The sequence below is a fragment of the Camelina sativa genome, chromosome 11 (assembly GCF_000633955.1).
Source record: "Camelina sativa cultivar DH55 chromosome 11, Cs, whole genome shotgun sequence".
Classification (NCBI taxonomy): domain Eukaryota; kingdom Viridiplantae; phylum Streptophyta; class Magnoliopsida; order Brassicales; family Brassicaceae; genus Camelina; species Camelina sativa.
The window spans coordinates 43,502,865-43,517,283 of record NC_025695.1 but is presented as its reverse complement, the minus strand read 5'-3'; the positions used below and the strand labels follow the sequence as shown (position 1 = coordinate 43,517,283).

Sequence of the window (14,419 nt, the reverse complement as noted above, 5' to 3'; positions counted from 1 at the left end):
AAAAAAAAAAAAAAAAAGATGAAGTTAGCAAATTAGTGAGCTCACAAATTTATGTTATAGAGGCACATCCACATATTGTCATTCAGATAGACGTAAATCATATAATCGTCGATCGGTCGCGCTATAAAAAGAGTGTATAACATGCATCACAGCATCATGTATTTGTTTACCTATAAATAATTGCATACCATTGATATTAATTATACTGATGTTTCAATATGAACTGATACAATAAACAAAGGGAATCGATAACACAGTGTAGAGTATCGTACATAATCTTAGTGAATCAACTCCTTTTGTACGATCTGATATTTTGCTGGATTTAATGGGTTATCACATGCATCATTTTCTTGAAAGAATTGAGGATTTTGTTTTTTTCCTTACACTACATATCGATGTTTGGAAATAAGTAATATAAAATGGTTATATCTGAAAAATGTTGTTGATAAGAAAATGTACGTTGTCTAGTAGTTGAAAGATTTACGAGTGGTTTCTGGGATTACATAACCAAATTTTAAATATCTTCGATTCACCCTGGTTAACATAAAATATAAAATTTCAGAAAATTTAAATCGGAACTTTTCACTTCTTAATAATATCATCTAGTTCTAGTATAAAAGAAAGAAGTGTGCATAAAATTTGGGAAGCTGATGATTCCTTGCCGGGAAAGTAGCATATGAACTAAACAAAACCAAATCAAGTAACAGCCACGTGGCCACTTGTCGTTTCCCGCGCTCCGCGTCTTACTCCCCTTCTTGAGCATTTTTTTTCTCCGACAAGAAAATTTAAAATCTTTCCCTTTTCTGTGTTTTGAGAATTTCAATGTCTGAAACTAAACTTTAATTAGAGTTAGTTTTTGAGGTTTTGGACATTAAATGTACTCAACTTTGGACAAACCCACCCCACGTCTTACCTTAAATGACCCGTACATTTCGGATCCATCACTTTTAATCTTTTTCTTTTTTGACGTAATCGTTATTCATCTAAACATTATGAGAACATTTTTTTTTTAAAACATCTTAATTTTATTAGATTAATTAGACTACGCACAATGAAGAAAAGGAAACATAAGCCTTTTTTATGCAGGAAAAAAGGCTCTCATATTGGGCCAAACCGCCATAGCATGAGCATGAACTCGAAACCTTCCCGAAGAAAAACAGGCTTCGGTTTGGCCCAATCTCTACTCTTCGGCAGATTTTCTCCTCCTGTTTTGCCGTTTAACCGGAACCGGAATTAACCATCAGCTTGTTAACTCCGAAGCTGATCATTGACTCTAAGCCATTCGTTGTGTTGATCAACTCAATCTGATCAAAAATCAAAGCTTTTTTTACCTCAAACTTTGTTGCTCTGTATTTGCAAATCTATCTCTTGTAGAATTTCATGAATCTTTTCGACTCGAGGATGCGAAAGATCCCCTGAAATGAATTTATACACTCTGTTTCCAACTTCTATGGAGCTTTCACCAGCCAGTTTCTTCACACCAATCCCTTTCATCATCTTCCTCATCATCCTCGACTCGTCCCACCTTCCTAAATTCGAGTATAGATTGGCTAAAAGCATGTAGTTGCCGCTGTTATTCGGCTCTAACTTAATCAGCTGATTCAAAGCTCTTTCTCCAATCTCAAGATCATGATGAACATTTGAAGCAGCAAGAAGAGAACCCCATATTGCAGCATTTGCCTCAAAGGGCATGCTTTTGATAGCTTCCTCTGCTTCTCCGAGTAAACCTGCTCGTCCTAGTAAGTCAATCATGCATCCGTAATGCTCAATGTTTGGTTGAATACCATACTTCGATATCATTGAGCTAAACAAACATTTTCCAAGATCTACCCAACCAACATGGCTGCAAGCTGAAAGGATTGCAATGAAAGTAACATCGTTCGGTCTCACACCTGCTTTAACCATACGGTTAAACATCGCTAAGGCTTCAGCTCCGTGTCCATGCGTAGCTAGTCCAGTAACTATAGTCGTCCAAGTAACAACATTTCTCTCACTAACACTCTCAAATACCTCCAACGCCTTTGTTATATTCCCTGATTTCGCAGACATATCAATGACAGCGTTGTTCAATGGAACCTTTCTCTTCATCCCTCTGTGATCAACATAGCTACATATTCTTTCACCCAATTCTAGTGAACCAAGATCAGCACAAGCTGAAAGCACAGCCAAAAGCGTAACTTCATCTGGCTCAACGTCCTCCATCAGCATTCTCTGAAACACTTCAATAGCTTCACTAGCTCGACCGCTCTTCGCATATCCAGAGATCACACAAGTCCAAGAAACCACATTCTTTACCCAACAAGGCATCATCTTTAGCAAACCCATTGCTTCATCCATCTCACCAACTTTACCATACCCAGCTAATAACGCATTCCAAACATTCACATCTCTCACACGCGTTTCATCGAACACCTTACGTGCATCTCCCAACCCACCACCAAACGAAGAATACATCTGAATCAAACCTGTAACAACATGGACACTTGAATCAAACCCAAAAACCACAGTTTGCCCATGAACCTGTCTCCCAAACCAAACATCAGAAACCCTAACAGCGATCTTCAACACAAACGGGAAAGTAAACGTGTCAGGCTTAGAACACAAAGCCCATAACTTTCTGTAAACCGAGACCGCGATTGAGTTCGCGTTGGGTTCGTCGACGAGAGATAAAGCTCTGATCATGGTGTTGTAGAGATACGTATTGGGAAATGGCTGGTGGGTAAAAACAGAGTAAGCATATCGGACATGTCTAGCATTTGAACATGCTTCAATGAATTTGGCAACGATGAGATTGTCTCGGTTTAAACCGGTTACGATCATGAAACAATGAGATTGCTTTATTGTTTTGAGATTGGTTCCATGGAGTTTCAAAGACGAAACAAACCAATTTATAAAAGTACCAGAGACTCTTTGTAACATTCTCGTATCATCGGGTCACTAAGGGCATGTCCATCAATGAAACAACACAAGCATAACATTAAAACAAGTTAAACTAAAACAACACAAGCAAACATTGATTAAGTTAAACCGAAACAACACAAGCATATCATTAAAACAAGTTAAACTAATACAACACAAGAAAACACTCGGTGACATTTACCAAACATTCGGACTGAAACTAACTCAACACAACAAACATAAACTCAAACTGAAACTAACTTGACAACATGTGAACAAATAACAGCTCTCATAGATAGATACAGATTAAATAAAACAGGAAGGTCCTTACGGGTGTAAGCGATTCCATTTTAAGACAGAGAACTAATTCCCATTCTCCACAGCCTGTGTCCTTTTTAAGACAGGAAGGTCCTTACGGGTGTAAGCGATTCCATTGTCTCCATCAACAACTTGTCCTTTTCCTCTCATTATCCTGTCATTCATCACCACAACCATTTAAACTTCAGAGCTTTTGACAATTCAATGTACTATGGAAAGACAAAATAGACTTAGTTGTACCATCTCGTTGTCAATAATCCTTCTACTCCGACTGGACCACGGGCATGGATCATGCTTGTGCTTATTCCCACATATACATAAGAACAACCACCCACATTAACCACTCATTCATCGACACTTCTCTATCTATTCGGTTTAATAGATGTGATATAATATGTCTCTCTCTTCCCTACCTCCGCACCAAATCTGAATCTAAAACCATCAGAGAATCGTGTGCTTGCATTGTGGAAAACAACAGCACTGTCAAGAGCACGAAATGTTAAAGAATTAGTTAGTTTTCCGTATATTCAACCTCCAACATTTTATATGTTTGATAAATCAAAAGCACAAATGCTCAAGTACATGAGCTATTTACCTGTCTATTTGATGGAGAAATATCTCTGCGATAATCAAAAGCACAAATGCTTAAGTACATGAGTTGTTGAACACTCCTGTCTTCTCTCACTCATTTCTCCATTTCTTCTTTCTCTTGACTCTAACCAATTTGAATAAGCTTGAAACTTTCTATTTTTTCCACTGCAAAAAAATTGATGGAGGAGTCAATAAAAATGTGAAAAGATCACCAACCAATAATTGAAACTTCAAAGACTATAAAACGATTAGATCCATTTTTTCTAAGAATTTGAGAGAGAGATGGCAACAAAATTGAGAGGATTAAGAAACAAAAACCAAAATTCATAGTAAGAAAGTACTATACCAGTAGAATCAATGGAGATGTGATTGGATTGATGAACCCACTAATTAATCGCGATCGGATTGATGAACCGAGATCGTCGATGGTGTCTCTTACGGTGGAGATGTGATGCCGCCGGTAAAATCCACTTTCTGACTGAATCACCGACTGAATGACCTTTCAATTCTATCTTGTATTTTCCGTGGAGATGATATTGAAGTCGATCAAGGGAGAGAGACAGGAAACAGACGAGAGAGAAAATTACATAACAAAAAAAATAAAAGAAAATTTTATTTTTCTCCCACCCGACACACCCAAGTTTCTTAACATACCAAAAACATGTTAGGTAAACAACCATTCTAAACTAAATCATACAAAAACAATTAAATTTGAAAGATAGAAACTCTTAAACAACTGCTTAAATCCTTTGATGGAAATGACCTAACGAGGGAAATCAAGTTTTAAGAACCCTATATAAACTATTTTTTTAAATCGAAAATCAATAAGATAAAAATATTCAAAATATTCAAAATATATTTATTTAATCTGTTATGTATAAATAATTATGGATTCTTATATTAAATTTTAATAATTTGATGTGTTACGCTAAATAATCTAACTTAACATTTTTGAAGTACATTTTCGTGTCATCCTCTTTTATCTTTCTATCCAAATAAGTTTCAACTAAATTCTCTACAATCCTTACAACCAAACACAATCATTTCCTTATTTGATAATATTAATTTCCTAAAATATATCTATCTAATTTAAATAAATATGTTAGATTAAAATATAATTCTCCTTTCATTTTTATCTAATCTTATATTTAATTATTTTAATTACTATTCAATACATAAAGTTAATAAAATTTTAGTTTTTTTTTCAGCATATAATGTGATTTAAATTTTTATAAACGGATATATATTAAAAATTGTCTTAGGATATTTGTAATCAAACAAGTATATCCACATATAGAGATCAGAATACATTTTTGGAGTACAATAGGATACTATCACTTTTTGCCAACTTCGGGTCGGGTTTTTAACTAAAATTATAACCGATTCAATTATCCGGATCCTCCTTAAGATTGCCGAATATTTTGGGCCGGTTTTTAATCCATAGCATACTTATTTACATCCAATTAATGTCAATTAATGCCCATTGTATCTTAGGAAATATCTAATTTGCATGCCGAATTTTAGGACCGAGTTTGACAAAAAGAATTGATAACCCAATTTATGTAATCACATCCTCTTAATCACATCCCTATAATATAGCAACTAATTCAAGATGAGTACATCTTAGAAAATATCTAATTTACGTTTAATAAACGATTACATATTTGGTAAGATCTTATTAGCTTTAAATATACACTATTAATCCAATAATATCAACTGAGAATCATAATAAGAATATTTCAGATCATTCATTCCTAAATCGTAACTAACAAATCGTAAAATGTATATTCTCAACTTGCGAATCAAGAGTTTCTACAAAACTCTACCTACAACCGTTAATAATATATATATATCAACAAAATAATAGACCCGTGGTATACCACGGGGTAAAACCTAGTTATGGATTCTTATAGTAACAGTGTAAAGTTGTAGATACGTTGCGGTTTATATATATACTAGAATTGGACCCATGCTAGAGCACAAGTTAACATTTATTTTATTTATTTTGTAATTTTTATTTAAAGTGTTATATATATGACTGTTTTTTTTGTTTTTTTTTGCTCAAACATTATGCCATGAAATCATATGTTGAATATAACTTATGAAAATAACATATATTTTGTAAGATCTATTCTAGTAGATCCAGATTTTGACCCGCGGTACACTGCAGTTTAAGTTATTTGATAAAAATATTAATTTCTGTTTGTTAATTTTATTTAATTTGTTTAGTTTTTCAAATTATATATTGTATTTTGATTGTTAATAATATGACTTAACCTACACTATACCACAAAATAATGAGATAACTAGATTAAGACCCGTGCTCTAGCACGGGTTGAAATTCCTTTTATTTATATTATAATTTTTATATAAAATATAATTTATGTGATTGTTTTTTAAAAAAAATTTAGATAAAACATTATGCAATAAAATCATATGCTAAATATGATGGCTTGAAAAAAGACACATATTTTGTAAGTTTTATGTTATTAATGATTCTAGATAAGTATTCGTACCATAACACTGGTAAATTTTATTTTATACAAAATTTTGTATATTTTATATTTTAAAATAAAATTTTAATATGTTGTATTAGTTTATGTATGTGAAGTTATTTCAACAATGTATATCCTACATCATGACTTGAATGTCATTATAAGACATAATTTTGTAAATTTGGTTTTTAAAAAGCGAATTATTATATTATGAGTAATTTAATATATTTTTATACTTTTGGTTTTAATATATTTGGTTTCTTCAACTTTGTTTTCATATTATAGTGACATATTATTGACATTGCTATAACAAATCAATTTAGAGTGTTTATAGTTTCTAACATTTATATCAAGTTTCAGTATATTAAAATGTTTCAAAATAAATTATTTAAAGTTTATTATATTATATAAAATTATAAAATTCAACAAAAAAAAAATGAAATTGAATTTAAATATTCAAATTTTGACCCGTTACTCAGTAAATTTTTAATTCAATATATATTATTTTTAAAGAGTAATATTACTAAAGCTTGAATATTTTATAGATTGAACAATTTATATTTGTTTTTAAAAATTCAACTTATAGTATATCCGGAAATAAAACTATTTTTTTAATTATAATAAATAATATGATAATTTATTTGTTTCATAAAATAGACTCGTATATAAAAATAAGAGGTGAAGTATAATGATAATTAACAAATTAATATGTTAAGTTAGATATCAAAATATTTTCTTTGATGAATAATTTAATAAAGAACATTAATATGGTAAGTTAGTTGATATGATTCTTTAGAATATTCTCTTTAAGATTTTTGGAAACAACGTGCTCTAGTAATTAAATCTTCCGAAAATAAATTAAGGTTGCACCCACTATTTAATTTGTAACCAATTAATCTATCAGTTTTGTAACCAACTTATTAAAATTATATAGTCTACAAAACAATGTTGTGTACTTCCGTTTTATTATAAAGGGGATATTTTATCCATATAGCACTGAATTAATGACATTTTAAGTTTTTATTGATATCTACTCAAACATGTCTAGCCATGTAACTCGTCGTGTGATATTTTAATTCGTTGTTGACCGCACAAAAAACTTCATAAAAATCTAAATATTTTTTTTAAATTTTAAATGTTTTAATAAAGTTTCTTTTTTTTTATAGAAATTGAACTACTTATAATATTTGAACTTCTTATAAAGTTTAAATATTATTAAAATCTTAAACAGTTATAAAAATTAAATGTTTTAATAATTGAAATATCAATAGTCTTTAAAAAAATTTAAAAAATCATAAAATAATAAGATGATATTTTACCCATGTAGCACCGAATTAATGACATTTTAATTTTCTATTAATATCAACTCAAACATGTCCTGCCATATAACTCGTAATGTGATATTTTAATTCGTATAAATTATTAAAATTTATAATGTTTGAATAAATTTTATTATTTTAGAAATTGAAATACTTATAATATTTGAACTTCTTATAAAGTTTAAATATTATTCATATCTTAAACATTTTATAAAATATAAATGTTTTAATAGTTGAAATATTAATAATCTTTAAAAAAATGAAAAGTTATACATTTGAATTTTTAAAGTTATTAAAAGTTGAAATTCTTTAAAATAAAGAGCCATAATAAAATGCATAAATTTTTTAATTTCAATGCATGTTAAATTAAGGTTTCTGCTCATTCGTATTCAGAATCATTTTGGTCTCTTTTTTATTAATATGACTTTAAATCTTTGCCTAATTTTCTTAGGTGATATAGGGCATTTTGTATATTTTTTTTATTCATCAGTTGAGCAATATATGTCTGTTTAAAAAAATTTAAATTACATCATATGCAGAAAAATCATAAATTTTATTAACTAAATATATTAGATAAAAAAAATAAAATAATTTAAATATAAAATAAAATAAATGTGAAAGAAGAATCACATATTTTTGTTTTAATTAGGTTGAGAGATTTCTTTATCTTTTAAATGTTACCTATTATTGATTTATATGTTACTATAATTAACTAAATTCATACTATCTTTACTTACCAAAAATTAGACTAACCGGTATATTATGATACACTTATGTCACAAGTTTATAACCAAAAAATTATAAATATATCTATTATATAGTCTAAAAAAAATGTCATGTATTTCCGTTTTATTATATAGGAGATGGTCAAGTCAACCCTACAAGCTTTTATGTACATGTACTACAGAAATTACAACATGACACATAATTTATCTGATGAAACTACCACAAATCTTAGATGGAAACGAATTACGAACGAAGCACAACTTTATATCATCTTTAAATTCGGATGGCGGACAAAACGACGACTCCATAGAAACAAGTAATATGGAGAAATTCTCGGTTTGTGGAAACACGGTTTTCATATCTTTTGAAGAGCTCATGGGATAGGTCCGGTCCAAGATAAGCGTCGACCATAGGACGAATAGCAGCTTGAACTAAATTGGTCCTGGCTCGTCCGTACGAAACCGGATCTTTCTTCCACTCTTCTTGTTTCTCATCCGAGTGTTCGACTATTTTCATAAATTCCATTTTCTCTATCTTGAAACCACCGCAACGGTCTATCCCGGCCGCCACTTCCTCCGGACTTCTCATGTACGCCGGAATGTTGAATCCGTCTCTTGTCTCTTCATCTATCAAACCCTTTTGTCCAAAGGAACATAAAATAAAACGTTTAATCTGAGTGGTATCAGCCAAAAGATATATTTAGCCAAGTTATTGAAAATCATATGAAAATAACGTTGATTGTAATAAGATTTTTTTTTCTCGTCTTTAGTGATAAAATAAAATTAAAAAATGCATAAAAGTTTAAGTAGCGTTGGCGAAAAACTTATTTTCAGGGTTGTTGTGATGTATAGTTAATAGTTGTGACAACATCATGAACAGTTATGTTATGTAATGATGAAAGATACACGTGTTTGTAATATGTATATATATAGGATTTACCTCATCTATTAAATCTTGCCAAGCTTGTTCCATGGTAGTTGTGAAAGGATGTTTGGTTCGAGTATCTTGGTCCCCAAACTGACTACTAGTGCCAGCAGGACGACCACCCATTAACACAAACAACACTCCTCCTTTCACCATTTCTTCTTTCCGACAGCTCAAGAAATCATCCAAATCTTTGTCTGATTGCTCTGCGTATGCTTCCACCACCTCTTTCTTTGCTCCTTCTATCCATGTTTTCCCTTTGTTCCACGTTCTTGATCCTTTCTCCAATACTTTCTCCGGTATCTGCATTTATTTTTTCAATGGACACATTTTAGAAAAACGGTTTTGATATATAATGTTTTTTTTTTTTAATTATAGTATAACCGTTATAGCAAATTTAAAATTATAGTCGTAACGTATATCCACTATATATATGAAACCATATTCCCCACCCTTAGAAAAAAGTATGATAATTACATTAAGAAATTCAAAAAGCCTTATAATAATAAAAAATGTTGATGTTTTAACATTAGTAGATTTGCTATAAAAAAAAGATATACCTATAATGCCAAATTGACGTCATTGATAATTACGATTAAAACATTATAATATAGAAAAAAATGATTAGTGAATATTTTAGACCTGAGAGAGCCAGTGTAAGGCACTTAAGCTCACAGCGACATGAATCGTTCCTCTCGGAAAAAGCCGATCATAGAACGAACCAGCAACGCAGCCGGCGAAGTATTTCGCCAGAGAATCAGCTTTCTGTTTCTCAGTCAACAGCTTGAACAACATATTAAAATCATTAGAAGGCAAATCACAGAAGAAAGCCTCGAACTCCGACGAGCCACCACCACCGTACACCGTCGTGTATCGCCGTTGTAAAGTCTCGACCACCGTATCAACGGTGGTAAACGTGTTGGAGCCGGTGGCGCAGCCGAGGTCGACGATCCTGATAGGAGAAGTTTGGTCGGGGACGTGTTTGAATGATTGGAGAGATGAGATAAGGATTGGTTTGCTTAAGGTTATAGCCAGAGCTTGGCTGTCGGAATTGTTGACGTAGCTGAGGTCATCTTCGCCACCTTGCACAGCGAATACACGGTGGAGACTGGTGGTGGTCCAGTCTTTTGCCGTCGTCAGAAGGCTTGGTGACTCCATGAATGTGTTCTATCTCTTCTCTATTATTCGATGTAGTTGTAATTAAAAGAGAGAAAACAAAGTTTGAAGATTTTGGTGTTGGACTTAGAACTAAAGAACGCATAGATGAGGCTTCACATTTATACACACACACACAAACATTCATGCATATAAAAAAAAAATATATATATATATATATATATATATATATATAGCTTGGTAACTAATGATACATGAATATATGTTAAGTACTCATGTGGTTCATAATTGATGCCTTGATGGTAATCAATGGTCAATTAGTATGTTTTGTTTATATATTGGTTCTTCTCTTTTCCTTTACACTATTAGACCTTCTTTATCCGTAGTATATTAGGGGGTTGTTAGTGGGGTTTTTAGTGTTTTTTTGAGAAAAAATAAATCAGAAAGAAAGAAAAAACAGAAGAGATCCTCTTATATAATAGACTCTCTTCGGATGTAAGAGGCGCTACGTGTCTTTGTTTGGTTGGACGAGAGTAAAATAGAAAAGGGAAATATAAATTTTTGACGCAGAAATTTTTTTCTTTCTCTTTTTCTTTCTTTCTCTCTTTCTCTCTTTGTGTCGCGATAAAATTCTCGATCCGACAAAGGAAGTTCTGCATGAATCGGAGGTTAAAGAATCAATGGAGTGTTGGGTCGGAGGCGATTTGAATCAGCGGAGATCTTATCGGAGGCGACTGTAGGGCAGGCGATTTGAATCGTCATGGAGATGGTATCGAAGGCGAATTGAAGGAGAAGGCGATTCAATCGGAAGAGAGTGGATCAATTCGATTGAGAGGGTAAGTTTCTCAGTACAATAGTATGATTTTGTAAATTGTTAGGTTTATTTGATTTTGGATCGCAAATTAGGGTTTTTGATGTTTGTTCGAGAAATTGGGATCTTGGTGTGTTTGTGTTCCGATTGATAATTGAGGCTTTAAACGGATTAGGGCAACTTGGTGTGCATGTGTTCCGATTTGGTTTGTTTGTGTTCCGATTAGGTGTGTTCAGTCATTATTTGTGTTTGTGTTTAGTACTTTTTGTTGTTTGTGTTTGTGTTTGTGTACCGATTGATAAGTGATCTTGTGTGTGGTTTAGACACGATTGTAAAAAAACAAAGCATATTGTTCTTGTTCGATTTAGGTTGTATTAGTATCCACTCCTTGTGATATTCATTGTAATTTGCGTAATTGTGATATATGTCTCTCTTTTGTTTTAAGGTTAAATGGGCAAAAGTGGATTGTTGGATTGAGAAGTAGAGAGTGTGCTACCTATTCGGCCATGAAAGAAGGTAATTATCAGTCTATTCTTTCTTTATTTATTTGATGTGAGTTAAAGTATGAGTTGAGTTACTTGTTGTTGTTTGTGTTTGTGTTTAGTCTAGTTAGTCATTGTTTTGTTTTTGTGTTTAGTACTTGTTGTTGTTTGTGTTTGTGTACCGATTGATAAGTGATGTTTTGTGTTGTTTAGACATGATTGTAAAAAAACAAAGTATAGTTCTTGTTCGATTTAGGTTGTGTTGTTTAGACATGATTGTAAAAAAACAAAGTATAGTTCTTGTATCCACTCCTTGTGTTTGTTTGATATTCATAGTAATTTGCGAAATTGTGATATATGTCTCTCTTTTGTTTTGAGGTTAAAGCTTGTGTTAGCTGGCAGTGATTAATGTGTTTAGTACTTGTTAGTGTAGCTATTAGTCTAGTCAGTCATTGATATTGTACTTGTTAGTGTAGCTATTAGTCTAGTCAGTCATTGATGTTGTACATTGAAGTTTTGTGTTAGTTGGTTGTGAGATGTTTAATGTGTGGTTAGTTTAGGTAAAGACTTAATTTCACAATTTAAACCAACTAGTTGTAAAAGTAAATAAAACATAAACCTTATAAATTAAAAGACTTCCCCTTCATAGTAAAAAAACAAAACTCAACCAACTAAACGCTTTACCAATCTCTTCATTCTCCTTAAACACAAACAAACAAAGTAGGATATGGATCCAAACGATTACATGAATCCATATCGTCCCACCTCTGGCTATTTGAATCTGTTACAAACTCAACTTGATACCCAAAACCTCGATTACTCTCTTTTCTAACTCCATGTTCTGATGCTCCATCTTCACCTGCATCCCCACAAGAAAACCGCAAGTCAAGGCAAACATGGTTACCAATAGATGATACCATGTTGGTCAGCGCTTGGCTCAACACTAGCAAGGATCCGATTGCTTCCAACCAGCAAAGACTTGCATCCTTTTGGGGGAGGATTGCGACTTGGTGTGAAAGTTCGTTGGATGTTACGAGGATGCAACAAGGGAGAAGTCTAGTGGACAGAATGAAGATGATGTGATGAAGTTAGCACATAAGATATACTTCAATGACCATGGACAAAAGTTTAACTTGGAGCATGCATGGCGAGACTTAAGATACGATCAAAAATGGTGTGCCTCCACATCTATTAAAAATAATGGTGTGAAAAGGGGAAGAGTGAGTGTTGAGGCTGCAAATGATTTCGATGAACCATTGCCCCGGCCTTCTGGTGTTAAGGCTGCGAAGGGGAAGTAAAAAAAAAGCTCCAAGGCCGAACCGAATGTGGAGGGAGATGGTAAAGCTTAATTGGAGTGTCAGTTGGAGCGTGTGTCGAGGATGTATGAGATGAAGGAGAAGGACTTTGCACTGAAAGAGAAGGAGTTTGCATTGAAGAAGGAGCATATCAAGCATGTGATGCTTGAAAATCTGATTGCTAAAAAAGATGAACTAACTGAATCTGAAAAAGCTCTTAAGGAGAAGTCAATTGATGACATGATGTCTTAAGCTTGAATGTTAAAGAATGTAGTGTTTTTTTTAACTATGTTTGTGTTTTTAGTGCTTCTATCGGTTGTTTGATATTTGGATGGTTCTTTTGTTTTTTGTAATCGGACAAGTATGTGTAAGTCTGTTTAAGTATGTGTAATCGAATGGTTTCTTGTTTTTTTTGTAATCGGATAAGCTAATTAATCTGTTTAAGTTTTTGTAATCGAATGGTTTCTTGTGTTTTTTGTAATCGGACAGGTCGAGAAAGAAGGCAACCTCTCATTAGTCTGTGAAGCCAACCTCTCATCAGTCCGTAAAGCCAAAAATCTATCTCATGTCCGGGACACACAACAACTCTCTCACATACTATTGTAACATTGGTGTTTGACCACATGTTTTTACAAGCTCTTTTGTATTTTTGTGCTTCTACCACATGTTTTTACAAGCTCTTTTGTATTTTTGTGCTTCTACCACATGTTTGTACAAGTACTTTTGTCATTTTTAAGTTCTACCACATATTATTTCCAATGGTTGTGTACCATAAATTTCAAGAACTCAAGCTACCACCTTTTTCTATATAATGATCAACGCTTCTCAACAATATGTATCACAAGCAGTTTCCTATTATTCTCAATACCAACAAAAAAAACTCCTTCTCTTTAGTTTCATTTTTTTTACAATGGCTTCTCCTTCCCATTCTTCTTCCCAAAATGATGTTGATGACATACTTGATGAATGTTTTAATCAAACATGCGATCAAATCACCAATCATGTATGGCAAAATCTTCTTACTCCACCAATCCAAAGTCAACCACCACCTAAACCAAGAAAAAAGCGAATTCACATTAAAAGAAATCGAGAAGTCGGTCATGACCACTTGTGGAATGATTATTTCAGTGAGGATGCTACTTATCCTCCCAACATTTTCCGTCGCCGTTTTAGAATGAACAAGCCATTATTCATACGTATTGTGGATAAGCTCGCAAATGAAGTTCCCTATTTTCAACAAAGAAGAGATGCTACCGGAAGGTTGGATCTGTCTACATTGCAAAAGTGTACAGCAGCAATTCGTATGATGGCATATGGTTCTGCAGCTGATGTGTTAGACGAATACCTCCGACTTTCTGAAACCGTGGCGCTATCATGCTTGGACAATTTTACAGATTCAGTCGTAAATTTAATTGGATATGAGTACTTGAGAAGACCCACACCA

General features: G+C 32.7%; 2 protein-coding genes across 3 annotated transcripts; both read right to left on the bottom strand.

Annotated features, from left to right (window-relative positions):
* On the bottom strand, positions 1,053-4,519 carry LOC104726181 (pentatricopeptide repeat-containing protein At5g56310-like). Of its 2 annotated transcripts, XM_010444981.2 has the most exons (6): positions 4,154-4,519; positions 3,812-3,972; positions 3,630-3,696; positions 3,457-3,516; positions 3,230-3,370; positions 1,053-2,937 (listed from the first exon to the last, which is right to left on the bottom strand). In XM_010444981.2, exon 6 carries the CDS (start codon positions 2,917-2,919, stop codon positions 1,333-1,335), a length of 1,587 nt encoding a protein of 528 aa, XP_010443283.1. In that variant the 5' UTR covers positions 2,920-2,937; positions 3,230-3,370; positions 3,457-3,516; positions 3,630-3,696; positions 3,812-3,972; positions 4,154-4,519; the 3' UTR covers positions 1,053-1,332. The 2 variants fall into 2 exon arrangements, with proteins under 2 accessions (XP_010443283.1, XP_010443282.1); XM_010444980.2 differs by having other exon boundaries at positions 3,457-3,696; positions 4,154-4,516.
* LOC104726180 (gibberellic acid methyltransferase 2-like) lies at positions 8,532-10,545 on the bottom strand. Its single transcript, XM_010444979.2, has 3 exons — positions 9,914-10,545; positions 9,287-9,574; positions 8,532-8,983 (listed from the first exon to the last, which is right to left on the bottom strand). Exons 1-3 carry the CDS (start codon positions 10,427-10,429, stop codon positions 8,621-8,623), a joined length of 1,167 nt encoding a protein of 388 aa, XP_010443281.1. The 5' UTR covers positions 10,430-10,545; the 3' UTR covers positions 8,532-8,620.